Source organism: Vulpes lagopus, chromosome 2 (assembly GCF_018345385.1).
Source record: "Vulpes lagopus strain Blue_001 chromosome 2, ASM1834538v1, whole genome shotgun sequence".
Lineage (NCBI taxonomy): Eukaryota > Metazoa > Chordata > Mammalia > Carnivora > Canidae > Vulpes > Vulpes lagopus.
The window spans coordinates 6958248-6983097 of record NC_054825.1 but is presented as its reverse complement, the minus strand read 5'-3'; the positions used below and the strand labels follow the sequence as shown (position 1 = coordinate 6983097).

Below are 24850 nucleotides of genomic sequence, written 5' to 3'. Positions count from 1 at the left end.
AGCCACACACCCCGGTGGGGAGGGAGGCCTGACAACGGTGACAAGGTGGGGGGAAGGGCGCCATCGGCTGCATCAGCCCCGTGGCGGACCTCGAGGATGGGACTCCCGACCCCATCACGGGGCTGCAGGGAGCTCTGGGCCAGCGCACGCGCACCCCTGCCCCACTTCAGGGGCCCTCAGCCGCCCTCTCCACCTCCACGCCCGGCACGTGGCTTGCAGATGGGGCCTCCCAGCTGCGGCTCCGGGGGTGAGGGCAGGATGGCTGCCTGGGCCTGGCTTTTCCACGGTCTTTGCCCTTCGTAAAGCCCCCACCCCTCATCCTTTCACTGGCGTCTACGTCGGCCACAAGGTTCTCCTACGTTTCTATGGGACCTAGCGCCTCCCTTAACAGTTACTGACGTCGCCGACACCGAGCCTCGCGGAAGCCGACCCTCCTGGCCTGAAAACACAGAGTCCCGAGGCCACTGGCTGCCTTTCCCTTCCAATTCTAGTACGTTCCCACCTTGGTGGCGGCCCTCGGGCACCAGCCCGGCCTGGGCCACGGCGGGCGCCGCGTCCTGTCCGTCTACACTTCTGGAAGGCTGCAGGCCGACCTCACACCCGAGGGCACACGGGGCCGGGCGTGCGGCCGCGCTGGCTCACAGGCTCGGGCCGACGGGGCGCGAACCCCGGGACTGGCCTCAGGACACCGGAGGGGCTGCCCCCGGCTCGGGGCGCACGGGAGCTACAGGAGGCCCCGCGGCGCCAGCAGAGGGCGCTGCGTCCACTCGACAGGGAGCAGGAGGGTGGGAGCCTTTGTAGGTCCTTCTAGAAAGGATGCCCCTAACGCCTGGGTTCTTACACTCATCCTGGGGAGGAAGAGGACGTCCTCCTGGAACAAACCCCGATCCTCTGCCTCAACCAAGCCGGTCCCGACCCTTGGTTTTCTGGAAACGAGCTCTGAGCTGAGGGCCGAGGGACTGCTGGGGGAGCCCTGGGGAAGCCAGGCCTAGCACCCACTTCCCGCCTATTCTCGGGCCTTCCTTGGGTCCTAGGAGGCATCACTCCCCTCCCGGCATAGAGGGCACGGAGGTCAGGAGTCCTCCAGGTCACAGAAGGGTGAGGGGCGGGGCTGAGACGCAGCAGGAGGGCAAGGTCCTGCGTGCACCAGGCTGTTCCCCGCGTGGCTCCCCATGTCCTTGGCAACCCGCCAGAGAGGCTCCGGGCCACCGCCCACTCCGGGGGACCCTTCCTGCCTGCGCCCCCAGGGCAACCTTCTAGGCCAAGGCCCGACCTGCCACCTTCTGGCTCAAAATCTCCCAGTGGCGCCCTGCTGTCCCCTGGCCTGGCCACTGCCCGGGGCAGCAAGCAGGCACAGCTGTCCTGCTGCCCAGCCGTGTGGGCTGCCCCCCCGCTGCAGCCCCCTCGAGAAGGGGGACCCCGCCCCCCGGGGCCCGGCCGCTGCACCTACCAAAGCCGATGAGGCCCAGCGTCTCCCCGCGGATGCGGGCGGCTCCCGAGGCGACCTCCCGGATCTGCTCGACGCTCTGCACCCGCGTGCCCTCCCGCAGCGCCTGGTACAGCCACGTGTTCCGCCGGTACAGGTTGAGGATGTGGCAGATGGTGGAGTCGGCCGTCTCCTCCACCGCGGCCGACGGGATGTTGCAGACGGCGATCCCTGGAGGGGACGGGCGGCCCGCGAGGTCAGGCTCCCTGGGGGCGGCCTCTCACCCCGACACCCCGGCCCCGCTGAACCCCCCCCTGCCCCCCCCCCCCCGTCCCGCAGCGGGCAGGAGGCTGGAAACCTGCCCTGGGGCCCGCGCAGGAACAGCAGGAACCCAGTGTACAGCTCCCCCCGCCCGGTCGTGGGCTCCAGAAGACCAGACTCCTGACGGCGGGGCACCCTCCCCCCGGGGCTGGCTTTTCCTCGGTGTTTTCTTGTTTACAGATTTTATTTTTTCATGATAGACATGGGGGGGGGGGGGCACAGAGACACAGGCAGAGGGAGAAGCAGGCTCCATGCAGGGAGCCCGACACGGGACTCGATCCCGGGACTCCAGGATCACACCCTGGGCCAAAGGCGGTGCTAAACCACTGGGCCACCCGGGCTGCCCTCATCTACGGTATTTGAAGTCTACTGCGATGACCACATTAATACTCGTTTTGAGAAAGAGCAAAGATGGAAGAATCAGGAACTAGCACCACCCCCCCCCCAGCACGGGCCCCATGCGGGGCCAGAGGGAGGGGACGCCTGAAGTCAGCCCCTGCCCAGTCAGAGGGCCCCACCCACAATCCTACTGGGGCAGAGAAGAGGGGTGGGGTGGGGTGTTCCCTGCTCCTAGGAAGAGCTTTGAGGGCTGGGGTCACTGGTGAGGAGCCCTCAGGTTCTGTGGCCAGAGAAGCTGCTAGAACTACCCCAAGTCTCAGGCAGGAAGAGTCAGGAGAGGCTTTCCTTGGGGGGAGGGGGTCTGGGGGAGGAAGGCAAATGCTTCCCAGACATGGGAGGGGCAGGGAGCAGAGAGGGCCAGGCTGGGAGGTGGGGAGATGAGGCCTGCGGAGGAGGCTGGGAAGCGGGGTGAGCAGCTCTGAGGGACACAGGAATCCAGGCAGCCTGTCAGGGCAGCTCAGCCGCCTTTTAATCCCAGGCTTGGGACCCAAGGAACACGGGGGCAGGGCCACCAAGAAGGCAGCCCTGCCTTCCCCTAGCTTCCTCAAGCCCCGCAGCAAGGACAAGCGCTCGTCCCCTTTGGGGCTCCGTGGGATGGGACGCGGGACCCCAGGGACCCCCTCAGGAGGACAGACCGCTAGGAGGGTGGAGGCGCCCATGAGCACACCCCACCCACCGATCCACCGGCCGGACCTCCCACGAGCTGCAGGTCAGTCACCGTGCAGGACGGCCACGCGGAGCCTGCATCTGGCCGCACTGGAAGCCAGGGCTCGAGGCCAGCTCGTGGCGTCCGGGAAGGGTTTTCATTCCTCCGAGGAACCCCACGTGTTCTGGCCAAAGCCCAGCAGGAAGGCCCGTCGGAGCGGACCCGCCGCCGCTCCCTGCCCAGCCCCCGGGCCCCGCAGGTCATGCTGGGGGAGAGAGGCCCACCCGTGGTCCAGGTGACGCAAAGCGCCGCGTCACCCACCCACCAGGGGGCACTGCTCAGCCTGCACCCCTGGACCTGAAATGGAGGCTCCTTGGCTCCAGAGCCTGGGGGTGCGGAGACCGGACCCTGGAGGGGGTGCTGCTGGCACCACAACCACCGGGACCGTCCTGCCCCGAGGGCAAGGGCACCGCCCTGCAGAGACCCAAAGCCCCGACTACGCTCGAGGGGCTCGTTCTTGCCGTCAGTGGGTGTGGGTCTGCAGCAGGGCGACCCCCCACAGGCTTCCAGCAGCCACCTCGCCCCAAGGACTGAGCGCGGTGGCTGAGCTGCTGGTCCTGCCAATGGTCTCCCTCTGTGGTCACCCCTCCTGAACTGGAAACCAGTTAGGAGCTTGCTAGACAGGGACACAGGGGGAGAGGCCACCAGGAACCCCCACTGTCCCCCGGCTGCCCCCTGGTTCCCGGGGACACGCTGTAGACAGGCCGGGTCCCTCTGACAGCTCCGGGCAGGTGACACAGGTGACACTGTTCCTGACCTCAGCTCAGAGTATCGACTCAGGCCTGCCTGCGTGGAGCCCCGGGTCCCTGGCGGCTCTCACCGACGCCACGCTGCGGGCCCCGACCCCAACAGGACCCACAGCCGCTGTCTGGTCTGACTCGCTCAAGGCCTGGGGACGGAGGGATCTGGGTGCGGAGAGCAATTTGGGGAGAGGAGAGGCCAGTGTCCCAGGCGGCTCCTGCTCGGGTTGCACCAGGATCAATGAGAACGCCACGGGCGGACATCCGTTTCCTTGTTCAAAACTGCAGGTGCCTGGGAACGCCACCGCCAACCCCTCCTGGACCCAGGCCCCCGGCCGAGGGCAGATGTGCGGCGGGGTGAGCAGGGCACCGGTGGTTTTAGGGACATGAGGTCCCCCGGCCCAGGCCGGCTGTGTGGGGAGCACCTGCAGGGGGAGGGATGGCCAAGTCTCGCTCGGGAGAACTTCCCATCTCCCTGGAAAGCAGTGGCCGGTCACGAGCCTCCTCCCCCTGAAGCCGGGCTGCAGGGCTGCGTGGGGCGGACACCCAGGGGGACGGGGAGCACCTCGGAGGACACCCCCTCCTGCCTCCCCCACCCCCCTGTGTGTGTTAAACTACATTCCCCGTCAGTATTTGAACTTGGGGTCTCAGCTCTACTAAGCACACAAAGAACACTTGTTTTCAAACAAAAATATTCTTGCTGGTGCCGGAGAGAGATGGAAAGTCTGAGGTAATGCTAGACGCGGTTCCCAAGACTCCCAACCAGCCGATTTTCTCTGCTGCGACCAAGGCGGGCTCCGAGGGACACCGCGGCCCCGCTCGGGGCGGACACAGGAAGCCATCACTTCCCCTAGGCCCCGGTCGGGTCTGGAATCTGATGCCACCCCCTCCTTTTCCTCCTCAGCCACAGCCAAATGACCCTCCACCCAAGGAGGTGTGAGATGACGGGGACCCAGAAAAATCAGGGTCAACCCTCCAGGCCACCTGCCACTTCTAGGATGGGGGGGGGGGGGGTGGGGAGAAGGTGACTGTTGGGGAGTGACCACCGCCTGCCTCTTCCTTTGGGGCCCACCTGTGGGGCACCCCTCGAGGAAGCACACAGACTGGGCGCCAGACAGGCCTCACGTGGCCGGGCTCCCTCTACCCTGCGGCTCAGTACCTGGGTGCCGCCCCAAGTTCAAGTGAGGGAACTAACCCACTCGGAGAAACCTGGACCTTCCTGTAAAACTCCAGGCTAGGAACCTGGAGGAGGACGCTGGAGCCCACCGGGGTCCCCCTGGCTGAAAAGGCAGCAGGTGGGTGCCTGAGAGCTAACGCCCCAACTGCCCGATGCCGGCGCTGCTGGCGTAGACGGCAGCTCACGGTGCGAGGCTCAGCACAGGGTCCTCCGAGGGGGCGAGAGGCTGACTTGGGAGGTGGGGGTGGGGGTGGGGGTGGGGAGGGAGATGGCCCACCAGGGCCTCAGCACAGCCAGGGGTGGGGGTCCAGAGAGGCCTGCGTTCCTCGACACCCACCAGCAGCCCGGTGGCTTCGGGGCACCCAGTCCTCAGCAGGCGGGGCACGGGCCCTCGCACCCGGACCTGGCATGCTGCAGACACAGGCCAAGGCCAGCGAGCAGGCCAGCCCGGGACGCTGCCGTCGAGGCTCTGCACACGCTCCTCACGACGGCGTCCGTGCCGGGGCCAGGACAGGGACCCGACCTCAAGGAGGCCACCTGCTGCCCTGCTTTCCGTGGAAACCCTTCCCGCCCTGACGAGGGCTGTGCAGGAGGGGCCGGGCTTTGGTCCACCCACGTCAGTGCTGCCCTGCGCAGGTTTCTGGGTGGACAGAGCCCCGGGGAGGACGGCTCCACGCCAGGACCGCCCGGCGCCCCTGCTTCCTGGGCTGACACCGTCCGGTGGCCGCTCGGCCGCTCACAGGGTCCCCTCTGCAGGGACGGGCCCCCACTCGCCAGGCTCCAGCAGGCACTCCCGCCTGTGTACCTGGACGTGAGCCCGCGAGGCTCCCCCCGAATGGCCGCCCCCTCCAGCCCCCCGCACTCACCGAGCTCGCCGGCGGCCTTGATGTCGACGTTGTCGTAGCCGCTGCCTATCCGCACGATCACCCTCAAGGCCTTGAACTTCTCCAGGTCCTCCCTGGTGAGGGTGATGGTGTGGTACATCATGGCACCCACGGCTTCGTTTAGAACCTGCGACGGGGTGAGCAGAGCCAGGCTGGAGACCCCCATCACCCCTGCACCTGCCGCGGAGGACGCGGTGTGGGCATGACCGTGACCCCGGGTGACCACGGAGGGGGAGGGCGGACAGGGAGGTGGCGTCTGGGGGTTGGGGGGGCGGTGAGAGGGCCCAACCCAGGGAGACCCGAGGGTGAAAGCGGGAGGGACCCCTCGCTGAACGGCAGTGGCCGCCACCTGACCTGGGCAACCCGGGCCTGGGGGTGGGGGGCCCACCTTCTCGTGGATCTCCTGAGTGGACTGTGCGTCACAGAAGGCCACAGTGGCCAGGTCCTTCAGGATCGGCATCTCCACGGTGCAGTCTCTGCCATCGAGCAGCGCCACCAGGGGGCGGGGGTGCAGGGGGCCGTTCATGATCTGGGGGCGGATACCTGTGAGGAGTGAGGACAGGAGGAGGATCTGTAGGTGGGCACAGCGGCTGTCCCACATGGGGCGGGGGATAGTGCAGCGAGGGGCTCTCCCCCCACATATGCATCGGATCTGCAGGACCCCAGAGCTCCCTCCCTACTCCCCGAGGGGACCATGAACCCACAGAGTCACCCGGGCTCCCCTGGGCTCAAACACCACAGGCTCCTTTGAGTCGCCGAGGCCCATTCTGGGACAAGCCAAGGAGACCCAGAGGGCGCGTGTCTGCCGGGTCTATCGGGTGGAGGTCTGAGGGGGGCCCGGGTCTCGGTGAGCAATCTCAAGTGCAGCCAACAGGAACCACAGTGGCGCTAACTCCATCGCCAAGTGGAACTGAGGCCAGGAATCTGCTCACCACGCACCTGCCGCCGGCGCCAGTTGGGCCTACAAGCCGCGCCCCTGCCCCTGCCCCTGCCCCCAGCCCCTTCCCAACAAACACGAAGGGCTGCAAAATGAAACCAGAAGGACATGTCATGGCTCCCACACCCCGTGGGAGCTTCCTGGAGAAAACCCTGCTGGCAATGGGCCTCCTGGGCTCAGCCCCTGCCCAGGTGAAGACCCGGGCCAGGTGGTGCACAGGTGAGCGCGACGGCGAGCTGCTGGCCGGGGACTTGGGAGAGCAACGGAATTTCTCAGAGGGCTGCAGAGCGAGCAGCACCCCTCGGATACCAGGGCCAGTCAGAGCGGTCATGTGTCCTGGGGCTGCTGGCAGAGACAAAGGACACTTGTCCCCACAGCTTGGGAGGGGGGTGGAGGGAGCCCAGGGCCAGGCCAGTCCTCCCTACTCGTGCCTGAGTGCAGATCCCCCAGCTGCTCCGCGAGGCCAGCGCAGCTGCTTGCAGGACGCTCAACGGGGCGGCAGGACCATCTCCAGCCCCAACGGGGAAGCAGCAGCGTGTGCCCCAGGCCACTTGGCCACGTGAGGTACGCGGGCCAGGCTGCCTGCACTTTCTCCAGCAGAACCCTTCCCTTCCAATACATATGCTGGCAAGTCTGGGACTTCGTAGCCCCTGCAGGGGGACCGTGGCACCCAGGTGGCCAGGGTGGGACAGTTTCCATTTTCCGGACAAATCTCATGTGTGGAGTCCCTGGCTACGAGTAAAAATGGGAGCTTTTTGGGCATCGTGTGCTTTCAGAGGTGGGAAGGGATTCAGATAGCGGCCGCCACACCAAGGCCAGGCTCGGTTTTGTTTTCTTCCTCCTGCACAGAATCTACTTGTCCTTGCGTCTGGCAGGCCCCCTGGCCCCCCTGGCGTGACTGGGCTCGGGGAGCCCCTGCCAGGAGCCTGTGATGTTCCAGCCCAGGTGGCCTCCGTGTGATCGCAAGGCATCGGGTACAGGCTCCAGCAGACAAGAGCAGGGCCCACCTGCCTGGGCCGCACTCAGCTGTGTGGTGTCCCGAAGGGCTCGTCCCCCAGCAGCCCTGAAATGGCCAGCGAGGAGCCCAGGCTGGGGCCCCGGACACTGAAGCCCCTATCTGGCCCCCTGGCTCATCGCTCAGCGACACGTTGGGTGTCGGAAGCTGAAAGCGAAATCCCCACCTGGAGCTGTGGCCGTGGAGGCGGGGAGGTTGTCCCCGTGGTGCCCACACGGCCACTGCAGCGGCCTTGCCCCGGGACAGCACCCGCGCCACAGCTGCAGCAGCTCGGACAATCCTCTCTTTGAACAAGAAGCAGAGAGAAGCCTTTTGTCGCGGCCTCAGAACGGGCCAGGGAGCAGGTTTCCTCCGGGCGCCTCTCTCTCCAGGCCGGGCTGGGACTCACAAGGGATCACGGTCCCTCCCGGCCTGTGAGTGGCGGTAAAACCACTGCCCAACCCAGAACCTGGATCCCCAAAGCAGGGCATCCAAGCAAAGCCGAGGCCCCAACGTTCTCCTTGGCTTAACTGGCAGGTGGGCCCCATAAGAGGTCAGGGTGGTTGTGGGCAAATGGAAGGGGTTTCCCCAAAGACCAAGGGTGCCATCTTGCATCAGGACCCCCGGGCACCACCTTACCCCCGACTCTGCAGAGGGAGGTGAGGGCCGGTAATTCACACGGTGGCCTATAGCCTCTCATTTCCACCCCTTCTCCCGTAACAGACGGGGGCACCGAGGCACAGCGTGGGGAGGGCCCTGGGGAGTAAGCGGCTGGAGCGGATGGGCACAGCCAGTGCCAACTTGATGTGCCAATGCTAAAGCTCATACCTCTGTCCTTCCTTTTCGCCAAGAAAAAGGTGAGACTTTGACCAAATCCCGAAAGCCTCATTTCTTCCACCGGATTCTTCCGGCCCCACCCTGCAGCTGCTACCAAGCCCAGATCGGACTCCCATGGGACCCGCGGTCTTGGACTATGTGGGCAGATTTACCCGCCTGCCCCAGGGTGTCCCTCCTACAGGGTGCAGAGCACCCTGACTGGACTCCGAAGGTGCTGGCCAAAAGTGTTAATCCGACACCATTCACAGGGTTCATGATCATGGTAAGAAATCCAAGTTTTTAATTTAAAAAGCAGCCACAGAGGAAAACGATGGGCAGGCACAAGGCAGGCATCTAGAGCCATCCAAGACATCTGGAGAGGCCGAGGGGCCTCGTCACAAGATGTCCATCCACAGCATCAGTGCATGGATCCCGTTACCTGGGCAACAAGCTCCAGGTTGCCTAGCGATCACCCCCCTCCCTGGCTTGGGTGGCCTCCTCTTTGGCGAAACCCACCCTTTGCCCTCGTTCAGGTCGGCCATGCAGAAGGCAGCTGAGACCCAGGGGCTCCCAGCTGAGGCCCTGGGCTCAGACAGGGGCCGCAAGCCCTGTACGGGAAAGGGCTTTGCTGGGGACGGATGCTGTGGGGACAGCTGCGTGGGTGGTGGAGTGGGTGAGATTCACGTGCGTCCTGCATGAGCCCCAAGGAGCCGCACAAAACCCCAGTACTGAGGACGACAGCAAGCCCGGCCAGGACGTTGTCAGGGGTCGCCTCTATTGACCAGGGGACCGTGCCACACATGCTCCCTCAGTCCCAGAGGGGTCTCGTGTACCCACACACCAGAGAATGCAGCTAAATCCAAGCCACACCCTGCCCAGCACCTGCTGTCTCTGCAGCCTTGCAGAAGCTGGGGTGGAGGTTCCCAGAAAACCCAGGAAACGCCAGCGAGGTGAGGTTGTAAACAGACTCTCCATCTTGCCTCACATCCACTGAGCGTCTCTCAGCGCTTCTGACAATTTGAGGGATTTCTAGTATATAAGGATACACCTGACATGTTACCGTAAGTGACCTTTCAAGGGGCCGTGGGAAATGGGGTACCCAGGCAGGGCTGGCCCAGGAGGGAGTCCCCCATGACCTCTCCAGCCAGGGGAATTTAGGCGGAGAAAGCCAAGGCACAGTGAATGCTTAACGAGAATGGACTAAAACCTGAGGTCTGCAACCAAGAGCTAGGGTAGCAATCGCTAGACGCTGCCGAAACCCCAGGCCTGACATTCGGAAGCGGCTATGTTCCTCTCAGCCCCACTTTACTGCCGGGGAGACCACAGAGCACACCAAAGACCCAGGGACCCAACAGAGCCCAAGGAAAACACCTGCTGACGAGGCGCCGAGGGTCCTGGCGGCCCCCTGGGCAAAACGACCGCTCCCTCTCTGCAACCTTGCCTTCTATTCGAGAACGATTCCAGCTGCAGGTGGACACATCACACGCGCACACAAGTCTATCAGCACATTCCCTTCAACGTGTCCAGCATGAACTCCGCAGGGCAGAGCTTGTGCCCCTGGTGGCATCACTTGCTGGTCCCAGGCTCAACTCTGCAAAAGCAGGGATGCGGCGCCCCGGCTCGAGGCCGGCTCCCCTGGCCGACCCCGGGCCCGGCATCCCTACAGCCGGAGCTGCACACGAGGACACTGCGAAATTAGACATTTGGTGGAAAAGCAAAGACGACACCCGGCCACGCTGCTGGAGTCGTGCTGGGAGTGGCCGACGGTCCAGGGAAAGACAAGCCCATACAGGCCCTCGGGATTCGGAGGGGGAAGAGGGAGGGAGGAGGACACCGGCGGCTCTCCGGTCATCCACCTCGATGCCACCTTGTCCGAATCGCATCAGACTGCTCAGGAGCCGCCTCTTCCGGGGCCACACAGGTGACCTGTGCCTGTCCTAACGGGACAGGCTTCCCCGAGCAGAGGGACTGAGGGGGAGACGGGTTGATCTTGCCGCACGAAGACCCGTTTCCGGGCCTTCCCGGACACACGGCGTTAGGTTCAGCGCATGTGCTTCCTCTAGAACCAACTCTGCCTTGTTTCTGAAGATCTGCCACTTGCCAACTCAAGGACCAAACTGCCGGAGGCTTTTCTGATTTTGCTCTTTCAAGATTTCAGAAACTAAGTAGTCTTACCCCAAAGCAAAGTGGCTGCAATAAACGTGTTTGAGGAGCAGACAGAGGCCTCTTCTGACACCTGAGCAGATTTTGCTGAAGCATCGCTATGCTGTAGCAGCCAGAACACACCCAAGCTGGGCTGGCCAGGATCTGGGATGACAGTCCACCTGGTCAGGGCCACCCCCTGGCTCGCCCGGCAGGGACCAGCCAAGCATGTGGGGACCGAGCGGGGAAAGGGCTGCCAAGCAGCACGGATTCGCACCAAGATCTTCACTGCTGCTCAGGGGCCGAAGAGCCCTTGCGGGTGGAAACCAGCTGGGAGCTCTGGGGCCCGAAGGCAGTTGCTGGGACCCTCTGGGCCAGCACCAGCTGTACTGGCAGCTGACACCAGGGTAAGTACCTGGAAAGAACTGAGAGATCCATGCAGGCCTTAGAACGATCTGCAACAAAACGCACTGTCCTGCACGCTCAGCCAGAGGCTTCGGGACCAATCAAATGTGTCACCAGCTCCCAGAACTTGTAAGGTGGTCTGGAAGGTAGAAGGCAGCACCTGTGGCTCCCGTGTTTGTGGGCAAGTGGTTTGAGGTGGGGAGAGGAGACGCAGCCACTCCCGGAGTCCCGAGTGGGTGGGAAAGGACCCCAGGTCTGCCCTGACAGCCTCTCCAGCCACGACCACTTTGCAAGGGTCTGAGCGTGTCGCCCACCACCCCAGGAACAGCTTCCCCTTAAATACAGGTGGCTCCCCAATTGAAAAGTCACTTCCTGCAACCTTGCACAAACCAACCCTCATCGGCTGGGCTCAGCAGTCCCGATTTCTAGAAGGCCAGACACAGGATCAGATCTAGGGTCTGATAAGGGGCGTATTTCACAGGCTTGCATTTCCACAATCTAGAGCTGAAACTCCTGACTGGAGCCAAACTGGGGACCAGATGCTGACCTTGGGTGATCAATGAACCTGTACCCGAGACGCAGCATTCAACTGGCAGACATGGCCGTGCTGGGAGGGGTGGGCATCTACCCCAGGGCACGGGGCTTCCAGAACCCCTTCAGGAAGGCTGTTGTGGGGCCTTGTGACCAGGTGGCAGGTCCCCCCTTGCTTGCAAACACGTTTATCCACGTAGTGAAAACTATTCTAAACTGCCAGCCACAGGGTCTCGACCACAACTGTCGTGCAGTTGGCTGGAGCTTGTTCAGAAAGTGGGTCTGGAAAGTCAGCAAAGGCACGTGGCCTCCCGTCTCCAGAGGCACCACCCACGCCCACGGCAGCTACTCTTGCCTTTCACGAGAAAGAACACAGGAGCCGACGAGAATGAACGGTTTCGAGGCAGCGACTGTGATAAAACGTGTTGCTAAGCGTGACACTGTTTTAAGGCTTAAAAAACACGCAGCTACCCTTAGAAACCTCATCTCCGTGTCCACACCACCGCCTGCCTCTCCACCGGGGGAGGATCCTGAGAACCTGGCGATGTGCAGGTATGCCCCCCCCCCCCCCCATACGGAGAACCCGATCGGTTTTTTCTCGGCTCGTCTCTCTTGCAGTTTCCGGCTTCGGGTGGAGCACACGCAGCGCGCATCCCACCGAGGCCTCGGTCAGGTCGGTTCCAGGAAGCCGAGGCCAGAGGCGCCTCTCCGCAGTGGCCCCCGGAGCCGGGGCTAGCCTCGCTCCTTCCCACCCGCGTACCTTCCAGGCGGGCCTGGCTCCCCCCGGAGCTCCCGAGGCTCAGGGAACCAGCTCTCCCCTCCGGCTGCTTCACCACCAGGAACACAGACTGAGTTTTAACCGGGGCCAACGGTGGAAGGTGGAAGGCACCTCTTGCGGCACAGAAATTAAATCCGAGCATCTCGAGATTCAGCTCCGCCCTCAAGCAAACATCAGCGGAGTCAGGACTGAAGAGGAGAACGCAGACCTGCCCCAGGCACGCACGCGCACGCACAAGCACTCACACGCTCCTCTTCCTGCACTCACAGCAGACGGCACTAACGGAAGGATCTCGGGACTCTCAGCCTCAGGGTCCGTGGTCACCACGGTGCCCCAGCGAGCCACTCCGCAAGGCTGGGTGACATCTGCCTGCCACACTTGAGTGAGCCCAATCCCCTCTAAAAACTGGGGAAGGAAGGTGACAGTCACGAGGGAGCAGAGCTCGGTGTGCAGCTGGACCTCCGATGCCACTCCCCCCTCCAGGCCTGTGACCAGGGGTCCCATGACCTCCTCCGTGGCTCCTGGATGGCCCTGTGCTCTGCTGGGTTCCCTGGGGGGGGGGGGGGCCTCCCTCGTTTGCATCAGCCTCCTTCACACTGGAGAGCCTCAAGCTGCACCTGGCGCTGCTCGATGACTGCCCGGGACACCTGCCTTCTGTGAACGCAGCCCCCTCCCGACATGGCCTTGTTGCCCCCAAGAGGCAGAGCACACTTCCCCACCCCCGGAAACAGGCTGGCCTGGGACTCTGCTCTGAACAACGTCAAGTGTCAAGTGGCAGAAATAATGATGCAGCATCACTTCCAAGGCAAGGCCCCCCGGGGTGAGCATCCGGCCTTCCACACTCACACTAGAGCCTGTGCGTGGCACCTGGGAGGCAGGACCACAGAGCACAGGCCCTGCCAGCCCAGATGAGGGGGTACAGTGAGGGGCCCTGCAGGCTGCCCTGCCACAGCCAAGCGCAGAGCTGTCTGCGGGCCAGGCGGCCCCGGAGAGTCGGCATAGCAGACTGGTGTGCTCAGGAAGGCAAGGGTGGGTGTGCCTGTGTGTCAGCATACGTGTGTGCACATACATGTGCATGTGTGCCGGAGCCCATGGTGTGCCTGCGACCTGACAATGACACCAGCATGGACGTGACCCATGCTGATGCTGCAGAAACCCCTGGAAACTTGTCCCCAGGTCTTACTAGGATAGATCAAATTCATTTTTTTAAAACCCAGAAGAGTTCCCCCAGGGCCGAGCTCATTCATGGGACTCAAGATCACAGGCAGCCCTGGGTGAGGGTCAGGGTGCCTTTCTCCTGGGGAAGGGCCAGGCTGCTCTGCCCTACCGCGGACCCAGGGGGGCACCGCCCCGAGGCCCGGCCACTGCAGGTGAGACCTTAACAATGGCTTTTTGAAACAGCATTCCCGTCTTGTCACTTTCTGGATGAGCCCCCAGCTCTTGGACTTCTACCCTGGAACACCCCAGAACCTCTCTCTGATGCTAAGCTCCAGTTGGGGCCCTGGGAGCCTTGTGTCAAGAAGGGAGCTGTTCGACCTTTCACTCCATGGGCACCGAGACCCAGGGAGGGGACAGGGCCCAGCTGACCTGAGCTCTGCAGCGGGCCATCGAGGACCTTCCCAGCAGAAGGCTATTCAATTCACCACTACCACCCCCTACCACCAAGGGCTCCCCCAGGCCAGGTGAACAAAACAGAACCATCTGGCTTGAAAATGGCCCTCGAGGATAAGGAGGAGGGAAGAACTTTCTAGGATAAGACTGGCCGGGGCTGTGCCGTCAGGCCCCAGAGCTCCAGGCAGGAGGGAAGCCCAGCAGAGGCACGGGCCACCCGGATGCACGCGGGTCCACGAGGCCGTGTTCCTCCGGGGCTGGGACCACACTAGTGACCACCGCATCGCACACGTTACCAGTCGACAGGCACAGGCCTGAGCTCTCGCTCAAGAGAGCTGCCGGGAAACACCACGAGTGTGGGAAGACCGGGCCTGGCCAGCCCCCCGCCCCCGCCCCGCCGAGCACCCACGGCCGGGCTGCTGAGGGCGACCCCACGGAGGGGCCCGGCTGAAGCCACTCCTCGGCCCTGATTTTAGCGTCCTCTGAAGTCGGCCAGAGGTTCGGCTGAGAGATGGCCACAGGGTAAGTAGATTAGCTTCTTAAATAAAAGATGGATCTTAAAGGGTCGTGGCCTCACAGGGAGGTGGCTTCAGGCCACCTCCTTTGTGGCTCAGGTAACAGCTGGACAGAAAGCGGCCAAGCAGGAGGCGCAGAGGCTCCTGGGAGCCTGGGCCGTGCCCCCACCCCCGAGGCTTGCCGGGTGACCACTGCCCGCCCAAGGTGTGTGTGCACACCCGCGCGCACACGTGTGAATAGAAGAAGCAGGGGTCTAAGCAGGGGTCTACACTGGTGGGAACCACAGCATCCAGTTCAAAAAAAAAAAAAACAAGAACTTCTGTACCTCCAGAAAGACCAGCATTTGTTGTTGCTTTAACTGGTTCCTTAGAGCAACCCAGAGCAACTGTCCCAGCAGCCTGAACTGTTCAGTGTCCACGCCACACCAGGGACCTTGAACAGAAAAGGGACAGGCTTTTCTTTTCTACCAGGGCTTAAACACAAAACCCAGAACCAAACCATCTATCGCTTGCTGGAAATCACTCCCTGGGACGCTCACACGCTGGCCCCGTGGGCCGCTGGGTAGCCCTCATACCGCTGCCTGGCCGCGAGCACCTGTGCCCTGCCGCCCCCCAGCCCCCAGGGAGCCCCTGTGTCTGGTGATCCCTCTGCTTCCCACTGGGGGGACGCTGACCACCACCCACGTAGCGCCTCCTGGCTGACCGGCCTCGGGGAAGGGATGGGCTCTGGGGACCGAGGTCCACCCAGCTCAGGGCCACAGGGACAAGACAGAGAACTGAGCAGGCCGCTGCGGGACACATTTCCACAGCAAAGCAGCCAAGGATGCCAGGAGCTGCTTCTGTTTGTGGTAGAATGTGATTCATGTTCTGGATTTCCCCAAAGGCCAGCCTCGTGTGGGTGGTCCTGGAGTGCGGAGGGAGGGGGGGAGGTGGTCTGGGCAGCCGCTGGGCTTGGGAACAGCTGAGCCCCTGGTTCAAGGAGCCACTGGCTTCCTTCCCATCTGGGTGAGGTCACATTTCACCTCCCAACTTTCCCAACATGCTCTGTGCACTGGACGGAGCCACAAATCCCTGGCCTGGGCCCCATCTAGTCTGATGACGGGTGATCCCAGCTTAGGGGATAAGGCAAGGCCATCAAGTTCCTCTCTCCACGGCAACAGTGGCCGCTTGTCAATTATATATGGTCACAAAAAGCAAGCATCCTCACCTGGGGTTTCTCAGCAGGAACGGACTCTTCCTTTTGGGGTCACTGTGGATTTTGTGGCCCAAGAGATGAACCTCAGGCTGGTGGTATCACTCAACCCGATCTTGTGGCACCAAAAGAAGAAAAACCCCTCTCTCCTTGGTACCCTCCAAGCTGGGACCTAGCCCGGGGCCCACCCGAGTCCCTCTTTCCTGCTGATTGCCTGTAGAGCCCTCAGAACCGAAAGGGCTGGAGAGCGAAAGGATGTGTCCAGACAAGTCAGAGAATGGTGAGCAACCTGCGGGTGCACGGTCCCCATTCCCCAAGCCACTCTCAGGGACACAAGGTCACTCTCCAAAGTGCCCTAAGACCCAACATACACCATGGGCCTGGCTGGTAGGAAACCTGGTCCAGGAAATGCCGGCTTGGCTCTTGACCTCTCCCCCTAAATGCATCAACCCCTGGACTTCACCGACACGTGCTTTCCAAGATCACCCCGACAGGAAGCAACCCACTGGTGGCCTCCAGCACGTGTCCCCGCTGCTCTGCGCCTTGAGTCCGTGGGCCTCTGGTGTCAGAGACATGCGGGCTCAGGAAGAGAAGTGCTTCCCCCAAGGCCTTGGATGAGCCCAGAGGAGTGAGCTCTGACCAGCTCGGGGCTACAGGGACAAGACCAAGAGCCAGGCCTGGCCGACGTGGCTGTTCTGTATGCTGCGTCTCTCACAGCCAGTCTCCACCAGCCTGGACAGATTTGGGGGGGTGAGGGGGACGGGGACGGGGGACGGGACACAGTTCTGTGCCTTCTAAATAGTAACTGGGGAGATGGTCAGGCCATCAGGCCTCGTCGACAGCGCGGAGGTAAGAGCGAGAATTCGCCGCCCAGAGCTCCCCACACCAAGTATTTTTCCTAGAAAATACTCTGAGTGTGTAGGGTGTTTACCAGTCACCATATGTCTGTTTCTTTGGGCTTTCAATTAGCCTGGGGGGGGGCGGGGCGTGTTCCACATCCTTTGGCAGAAGCTCTGGGCAACCCAGCTGAGCCCGGAATAGCTTCAGAGGGCGGCCCCTAAGAAAGCCGCCTTGCTCACCTCCTTCGGGTCCCGCCGACGGTCCCGGCCCGTTTAGCTCATTCACGGCGCCGGACATCACGTCAGCACCGTGCAAAACCAATCTCACACGTTGTGTGACCAGCACAGAACGGTCAACAACCCACGTGGCACGGGCGATGTCGCTGCCTCTCTAGGACATGCGCTTTGCCACCGCAAGAGCCACGTCCCAGATGGAAGAGCAACTGCTGCTGGTCATGGGGGTGCAAACCCCGAGCAGTCACCCCAAAGGCTGCAAGCCAGCCACGCAGAGCCTGTTCTGCACAACAGAGCCCTTTCTCATGGAAGGACGTGGGAGCTGTGCACCCCGTGTGCCTGGAGCACCCAGACGTGGGGCGCGGGGCGGTGGGCCTGGCTCCTGGGCCTTCTCCATGCGTCCAGTGCCAGCCCTGACCCCGCTGGTCTCCCTGCGGACCGAGGCCGAGGAGGGCTGCACCCTCCCTCCCTCCCACCCTCCTTTGACTCCCCGCGAAGGCCCCACCTGCCCGCAGCGTGGGGACCACCGGCAGAAGCCACTGGGGGTTTCATCCAAGTACTTCTCAAGTTCTAAAAATGTGCCCATGGCAACAACAGAAGGGGATGTTTGAGAAAAATGAAATAAAGATGAGAAAAGAAGGGACGGTTGCCAGAAGAGTCTGGCAGAGGCAAGCTCTGCACGCCCACGTGCCGGCCTGCGTGTGTCACCGGCTCACGCAAGGCTGACGGGACCTGCAGGAAGCCTGGGAGGCCGCAGTCACCCACCAGCGGCAGGGACTCTCTGACCCCAACCTCCCCTCCCACCCCGCGGGAGCACGCACAGGAGCATCACACGCTGCAGGGGCTGTGGCACAGTCTGAGGGGACAACTGTCTGGGACCCACGGGGCCAGGGAAGCCCTTGGACCGGTGGGTCCCTGACCTGGCTGAGGACACCCCGCACTCTTCCCGGTGCCTGGAAGGGCCTTTCCTTCCGAAGGACAGGAGGCAGCAGCCAGCAGCAGGGCAGGTGCTCAGGGGACCCGTGAACCCAGAAGCCCTGAGAGGATGCTGTCCCTGCAGGCCTGCAGCTCGGGCACCCGGGGCTCACCGCATCAGTCACTGGATCCTCCCCCGGAATCAGATGGGACTCCTTCGACGACACGCTGTCCTCCTGAAAGGCCCCTGGCGGACTTGTTCCTCTGACCACACTGCCCGGGCCCCGTGCCCATAAAAACAAAATAGTGCCCTGTTTCTTAGCTACGACGGCCACCAAGGCCGGGATGGGACATGGAGGAAGCCCAAGGCTTTCGGCTAACTCGAGTTTTTTCACGTGACCCTAAAGCCAACAAGGAAAGTGATTCTGAAGACCCCCTCACAGGCCGGCTCTCCGGCGGGCCAGCAGCCAAGCGTGCCGCCCTCAGGGCCCCAGAGTGGCCGCGAAGCTGATTTTCCCAAGCACGACAGCTGCTGGGCTGTCCCCTCCCTGCTCGTCTCCTCTGTTAACTTTTTTTTTTTCTGGAAACCTAATGACTTCTAAAGTGTTCCAGGCTCAAAGCCCAGTTCACAGGGAAACACTAGAACCCGTTGCAAAGTCATATTTATTCCATCAAATAAAAAGCATCTAATAGAGAAATCCCCAGTGGGGAAGCTGGTGAGGCGGAGAGGTCAGCTTTGAGCACCGTACGCGGCCGGCGACCCTGCCCACCTCTCCAGCCACTTCCCCTTGGACTTGGCAGTGCCCGCTGTGGGGCTGGCCCGGGGAGGACGCAGACGGCCTGGAGAGGAAGCCAGAGGTCAGCTGTAGGAACAGCTCCCCCCACCCGCACCCCCCGGCCCCCAACCCACACGTGTGACCTCAGCAACTGCGGCCTGGTGAGGCCTGCTGAAAATTTTCACTCACGTTTTCTAAAAACTAGAAGACGACACGCAGGAAGTGGTCACGAGTCACAGAGCCCCTGAGTGGAGAGGGGCAGGCTGGGCCACAGTGGGGAGGAAACGGGAACGCACACTGTGCATCTAGTGCTGATGCGGGTTCTTTGGCCACAAGGACAGAAGCAGCAGCCTGAGGGCGCTGTGCTCCCCGCTCCCACCTCCCACCTGGGGCACAGGGTGAGAAGTGATCTCATTTCCCTCCTTACTTGGGCTGCTAGGAAGCCCGGGTGCAGAGGGCAGGGAAAGCGCTGCGTTCTGGCCTCCCACCCAGCTCCGTCTTTCCTTACAGGCTTACTTCTCCCTTCCTCAATTTCATCCTTGTGTGTTAGAGCTTCTCCCCACAACGAGGCTTAATCCCCTCGGGACAAAAGAACATTTATGCTCCATTTTAAGCACAGGGAAGAATTCATTTCCTCGGCTCTCCTAAGAGGCAGGGGGCAGGGCACCAAGTCTGGCTATGAGCAAAGCCTGGGCCAGGACCTGTGTGACATGGTTCCTTGGGTGTCTGGGGACGAGTAGAGCCCATCACCCCAATGTCCTACTCGGAGAAATGAGCCTCAGAGCACCACGGGGACTCCTCTGGCATCACCCACTTTGTCGCTGACACAGACCCCAGCTTGGGCTGGTGTCCCCTTTCCCAGCTTGACACCACTGATTTTCCCAGGTGGCCCTGAAGCACTGTGCTTGGTGGTTCACCATGGCACAACGACCAATCGCTGGTTTGGAGCCAGACAGGGGGGCTTCGAGTCCCAGCCCTGCTGTGTGACCTGGGGAGGAGTACTAACCTCTCTGAGCCTCAAGATGGTTCATCTTATTAGGGAATTACTCTGAGTCTTCTCAGGACTTCAGATGGGATAATCCTTGTCATCTGCTCCAGAATGGTGACAATCACTCTATTTACGGGGCTGATTCAGGCCTGGATTCTCTCAACACTGGTGAGCCATCTCCATCCACCACCTCCCCCAGCCCGCGGAAGCTGAGCTTTCGTATCATCGGCACTGGGAACACTCAATACCCCCTGGCCCCACCAGCACTTCAGGTACCTGCATTTAGGACCCAAAAGTCAGCGTTCCTGTCCTGAGCCTTCATTTCTTCATACGAACTCGGCCTACCAGGATTCCTCCTCCCACGGCAATCTTGTTTAAACAACAAGTTGTCCCACTCACATTGGCAAACCCTTCCCGGGATCAATTCTCAACTGCTCTCAGGAGAACATGTCCCCAGAGCCGCCCACCTTCTCAGTGGGGACGGGCGTGTACAGGTTTGATTTTATGCTCTCCTAACGATTTGGCAAAAAGTTGTTTTATTCATACACTGCGTACCGCTATCTGGCTAAATTTAACTGCACTGTACCTTCCTGTTCCTTGAGCGGTGGAGGGAGCAAGTAAAAGTGAACAGACTGTTTTTTTCCTTCAAATGAAAAACAACTAGAAAGTTCTTTGTGTAAGTCAGTCTCAGAACGGGGGGGAAAACACTCAACAGCAGCATGTTTAATGACATTTAGGCTCTAGACTGATAACATGGGCTAATCAATTATGGAATACAAGCATTATTTTTCTTTCATAAATTTAACAAGCACCCCCGCCCCCCGCCGCAACTCCTATGTACCAGCAAGGCTCCAGTGAAACAGTTTTAGAATTCTTGCTTTGTATGATCCTGGGGACAAGAATTAGCTCCAAACGCCTAAAAATCTTCTCTTTTAATATATGCTGGTTTTCTTTTAAAAAAAAGGTTTATCTTCTCTGGATGATAGGTTGGTTGCCAAATGTAATACACAGTGTGTGGCTTTCCCATTGTCCTGGCCTAGGCCCCCTCATCTAGCTCAGCTCCCCCTGAAAGCAAAAGCAGAAGCAAATGGTGGTGGACCAACTGGATCTCCACATGCAGCAGACTGTAGCTGGATCCCTACCTCACACCCACATACAAATTTGAACTCAAAATGATTCAAGCACCTGAACCTAAGGGCTAACGTGGTCAAACTCTTAGAAAACACATGCATAAATCTTCATGATCTTGGATTATGATACCAAAGCACAAATCAAGAAAAGGAAATAAAAATAAATCAAACTTCGGGCAGCCCAGGTGGCTCAGCGGTTTAGTGCCGCCTTCAGCCCAAGGCCTGATCCTGGAGACCTAGGATTGAGTCCCATATCAGGCTCCTGCATGGAGCCTGCTTCTCCCTCTACCTGTGTCTCTGCTTCTCTCTCTCTCTCTGTGTCTCTCATGAATAAATAAATAAAATCTTTAAAAAAAATAAATCAAACTTCATCAAAATTAAAACTTGTGATTCAAGGACAATACCAAGAATGTGAGAAACACAGCCACGAAATGGAAGAAAATATCTGCAAAGCACATTATGTGATACCAAAAGCCAGTGAGGACTTCTTGTCTGCTTCCCAGGCCCCATGGTCCATGCACGATCCAAGCATGAAGGTCAAGGAAGCCAATGGAAGTTGGGAGAACCACAGCGTAGAGCAAATATCATGCAGAGATCAGAATGGCTAACAGATACGAAAATATGTTCGGCCTCAGTACTCATCAGGGAAATGCAAATCAAAATCACAACAAGGTATCAACTCACACCTGTCAGAATGGCCTTCATCAAGAAGAGAAGAGACAACAGGTGTTGGTGAGGAAGTGGTGAAAAGGAAACCATATTCACTGTCAGTGGGGATGTAAATTGGTCCGACCGCCATGGAAAACAGTATGGAGGTTCTTCAAAAAACTAAAAACACACCCGTCATAGGATCCGGCCATTCAACTTCCAGCTATATACCCAAAGGAAATGAAAAAACAGGAGCTCAGTGAATATATGCACCCTCCTGTTTATCAAAGCAGTATTCCCAACAGCCAAGATACATGGAAACGACCCAAACACCCATCAACAAACGAATGGATAAAAAAGACGGCAAATATACACACACAATAGAATATTGTTCAGCCACAGGAAAGGAGGATATTCTCCCGTTTGCAACAACATGAATGGATGCTGAGCACATCATGCTACGCTGGAGAGGTCAGACGGAGCAAGAGAAAGACGGACGTACATACAAGATCACTTATGTGTGGAATCTAAAAAGGGTAATAAACCTATAAAAACCAGAGAGTCAACTGGTGGTTCCCAAGGACTGGCCGGAGTGGGGAACAAGAGCGACAGTGCTTCAGGAGATGCAAACCTGCAAGTAAACCACAGAGACCTGATGCACCACGGTACAACGAATACAGACAACGACATCACATCATATTATAACTACGTAACGTGACAAATGTCGCTACATCCGCTATCACGTTCCCATCTATAAATCTATCAAAGTAAGATCCTGTATACTTTAAAAGTACGAAATATTATAGATCAAAAATACCAGTTAGAATAAAGAACAAAGATCAGGTGAGAAAGTAGGTCGGTGAAGGGCTGAATCGGCTCCCTGTTCCCTTGGGCAGATAATCCTACCGATACACTGATTCAGGTCAGCCCCCCCCCCCCCCCCCCACCGTGCCCTCAACTCTGCAAACCTCCTAGGAAAATTTGGCCCATGCTGTGTGGTCGGAACTCCTGCCTCTTTTAAAGATTTTGGAGAGGCAGCCATCCCTGGAGGAGTCCAGGGAGGGAAGAGATACTAAAACGCAAAGCTATTCTTTGGAAGCCAAAGCCCAGCCTGCCAGGTCCCTCCTCGGAGGCAGGGACCGCGACGGCAGGCGAGGCCTCATTCTTTCTACAACGGGAAGACAGAAGAAAGCCCATCTAGAGGGAAGGCACGGCCAACCTGCGCCAGGCCACACGAGAAAGGGCCTGACGACAGGAGCTCGGGCAGGTGGCCAGTGTCCCAGCGTGGACTGGGCTTCGCCTCCTATGAGAACACGAGTCAATTCCTTTAAACTGGCTCTGCAGGAAAGCACAAGGACTAACCTCGTTAACCACCTTCTCTGTGTCCCACCTGCTGGGCAGAAACCTTGCTGGTGACCCTGGAGTGCTCTGAGCGGGCCAAGCGCCCATTTGACCCAAAAGGGTGGGGGGTGCCTGGCCCGTTAGGCAGAGGACTGGAGTTCAAACCCAAGTGCCCAGACCACACTCCTGCAGAGGGTGTCTGAGCCATCCACATGGGGGTGGACGGTACAGTGTACGAGAAGTTGATAGAAATTCCCAGCCACCCAGTTTGTGAAAGGCCCATTAAGCTTTAGAGCATGCACCCCAACAAAGACAGCAGCAGGGTCTTCTCCAGGCTACCCGACCACAGTCCACTCAGAGAAGTGCCAAGCCCACACCCAATAGGTCGGAGGTGGCTGCTCTGACACACAGAGCTGTGGGACAGGCCTGGCCTCCGGGTCCCCCAGTGTCCCTCAGCCCAGAGTACTGTGGCCCCAGAAGGGGCTGAGATAAGGACGATGAGTAAAGCACCATTTCCGAAGCAGGCCCAGCCTCTGGCCAAGGCCATGCAGGTTTAATGACCTCAACACTCAAGTTCCTTCTTCCTATGCTCGCTGCATCCCCACACGCCCGTGAGGCGTGTTCAATTCCTACCCTCCTCTGACAGATGTGGGAGTAGAAACAGGGAACTCAATACACTCGCCAAAAGACACTCAGCAGGCCGCACGCTTCAAAGACACACATTCAACTACCTATATTCCTGGGCTAAGGTCCTAATCTAATCCCCAGGGTGCATGGGATTTCTAGCCCAGTACAAAAGGAGACATTCAGACTCTGTCCAGTAAAACCAGCCACAAGGACAAAGGGAGATACTGAGTTCAGGCTCGGAGTTTCGTCCAGCAAGGAAAAAATGACCACGGTCCAAATGCCTCTGGGTGCTGACAGGTAGGAGATGATCAGTCCCATTCTGGGAAAAGAGCAGTCAACTGTGATGGCCAGGAGTGACAGGTGAATCCAATGACCTCCGACCAAGGGTAAGAATCGTGGGAGCCCTGACAGGGTGGGGAACGGCTATGTCTGGAGTCTTGAATGCAGAGGCCATGAAGAGGTGACTGCCAAGGGGTCAGCTGGAATTTGGAGGAGAATGAACCCAAGAGCCACATCTGACTCCAAATACTTGCACAGGGGCCAGCCTGAAAGACGGACCACCAAGTGCAAAAGCAAACCAAAAGCTTGCCAATTTTATGGGCATGGAACACGCTGTAGTTGTTTTACTCGCTGGGAAAGGCTGAGCTTTCAGCACCTCTGAAACGCCCGGCTTCTCCCTGACCTTGATCTGTAAGGGAGGTGAGTAGAGAAGAGGATTCTGGCCAGAGAGAGTGTTCTGGCTGAGTGGCCTCAGATAAGTCCTTTGCCTGCTCCACGGGACTGGGAATTTCTCAGCCACGGAGGTACAGATCACTTTATTGGGGCAGGGGTGGGGGTGGGGGAGCCTGGGCGATACCCCAGGGAGTCCCAAAGGAGCAGCCAGGACTTTAAGAGCCCTGGTGCTGGTGGGGCAGTGTCCTCTCCCTTGGCCTGCACACGAGGGCTGCGGCTTGATGGCTGCTCCAGAGTCTGTGCTCTGCCCTCAGCCCTTCCCTCTAGGATGCACCATGGCCTTAGGTGATCCCCACCGCAGGGGGTTCCCAGAAGGCCCCGGTGTGTGTCCCTTGTATCACAGGGCAGCATGCCCCACCCCAACCTTACCCCAGGCTCAGGTCCCACAAACTAGTGAGCATCAAACACCCGAGCTGGGCCCACCACACAGCTGCTCAAGAGCCAATGACCAAGTGCCAAGCTCACAGCCTGCCTCACACAGTCTGTGCTCTGTGTTCAGGAGCGTAAGGGTTGCCCTTACACGTCTCTTCAGTCAAATGGCAAGGTCTTGCCAAAGTAACGCTCTTCAGCAGAAGGGCTGGTGCCATCACCCTGCCGTCCTGTAGAGCCAGCTCAGGGTCATGGTCAGCAGATCCCCCATCCCATCCCTCCAGGCTGGCTCTACTTTCAGGCAGGGGGTGGGTGTGATCGGCTGGCTCTGGGTGCCTTTGGGCCCTTGTGGTGGCCTCCCTCCAGCCTGACAGTTTGAGAGTCCTCACCCACAAACCACGTGGAGCACCCCTCCATCCACCTACCAGCACAGACCCTCCTGTGCAAGGGTCCCTCCAAGAAAGCCAAGGACAGGGAAGGAATACCAGGTGTGCATGTGCCCAATCCTCTGTTCTGATCTGAGGAGTCTAGAGTTTTCTCCTGGTGGTGGTGGTGGTGGGGGGGGAGCTTCCTGCCCAGGAGGCCAGGTGCACACATCATGTGTTGACAGATCAAACGCTGCCACACGCATGACCAGCTCTGATGACCGAGAACACAGTGACAACCACCCATCTCCC

General features: G+C 60.0%; 1 protein-coding gene across 12 annotated transcripts in view; it reads right to left on the bottom strand.

The window, feature by feature from the left end:
- The window catches only part of CTBP2 (C-terminal binding protein 2), a 156857-nt gene that overhangs the window by 6081 nt on the left and 125926 nt on the right, over positions 1-24850 (bottom strand). For 11 of the 12 annotated variants that reach the window (XM_041743242.1, XM_041743247.1, XM_041743241.1 and 8 more), the window contains 3 exons: positions 6042-6196; positions 5636-5780; positions 1451-1657 (listed from right to left, as the gene is read on the bottom strand). In XM_041743242.1, coding sequence (XP_041599176.1) covers positions 1451-1657; positions 5636-5780; positions 6042-6196 — 507 coding nt within the window. Of the gene's footprint in view, positions 1-1450; positions 1658-5635; positions 5781-6041; positions 6197-14708; positions 14805-24850 lie in introns of those variants that run through there. The other variant, XM_041743252.1, reaches the window with a different exon arrangement.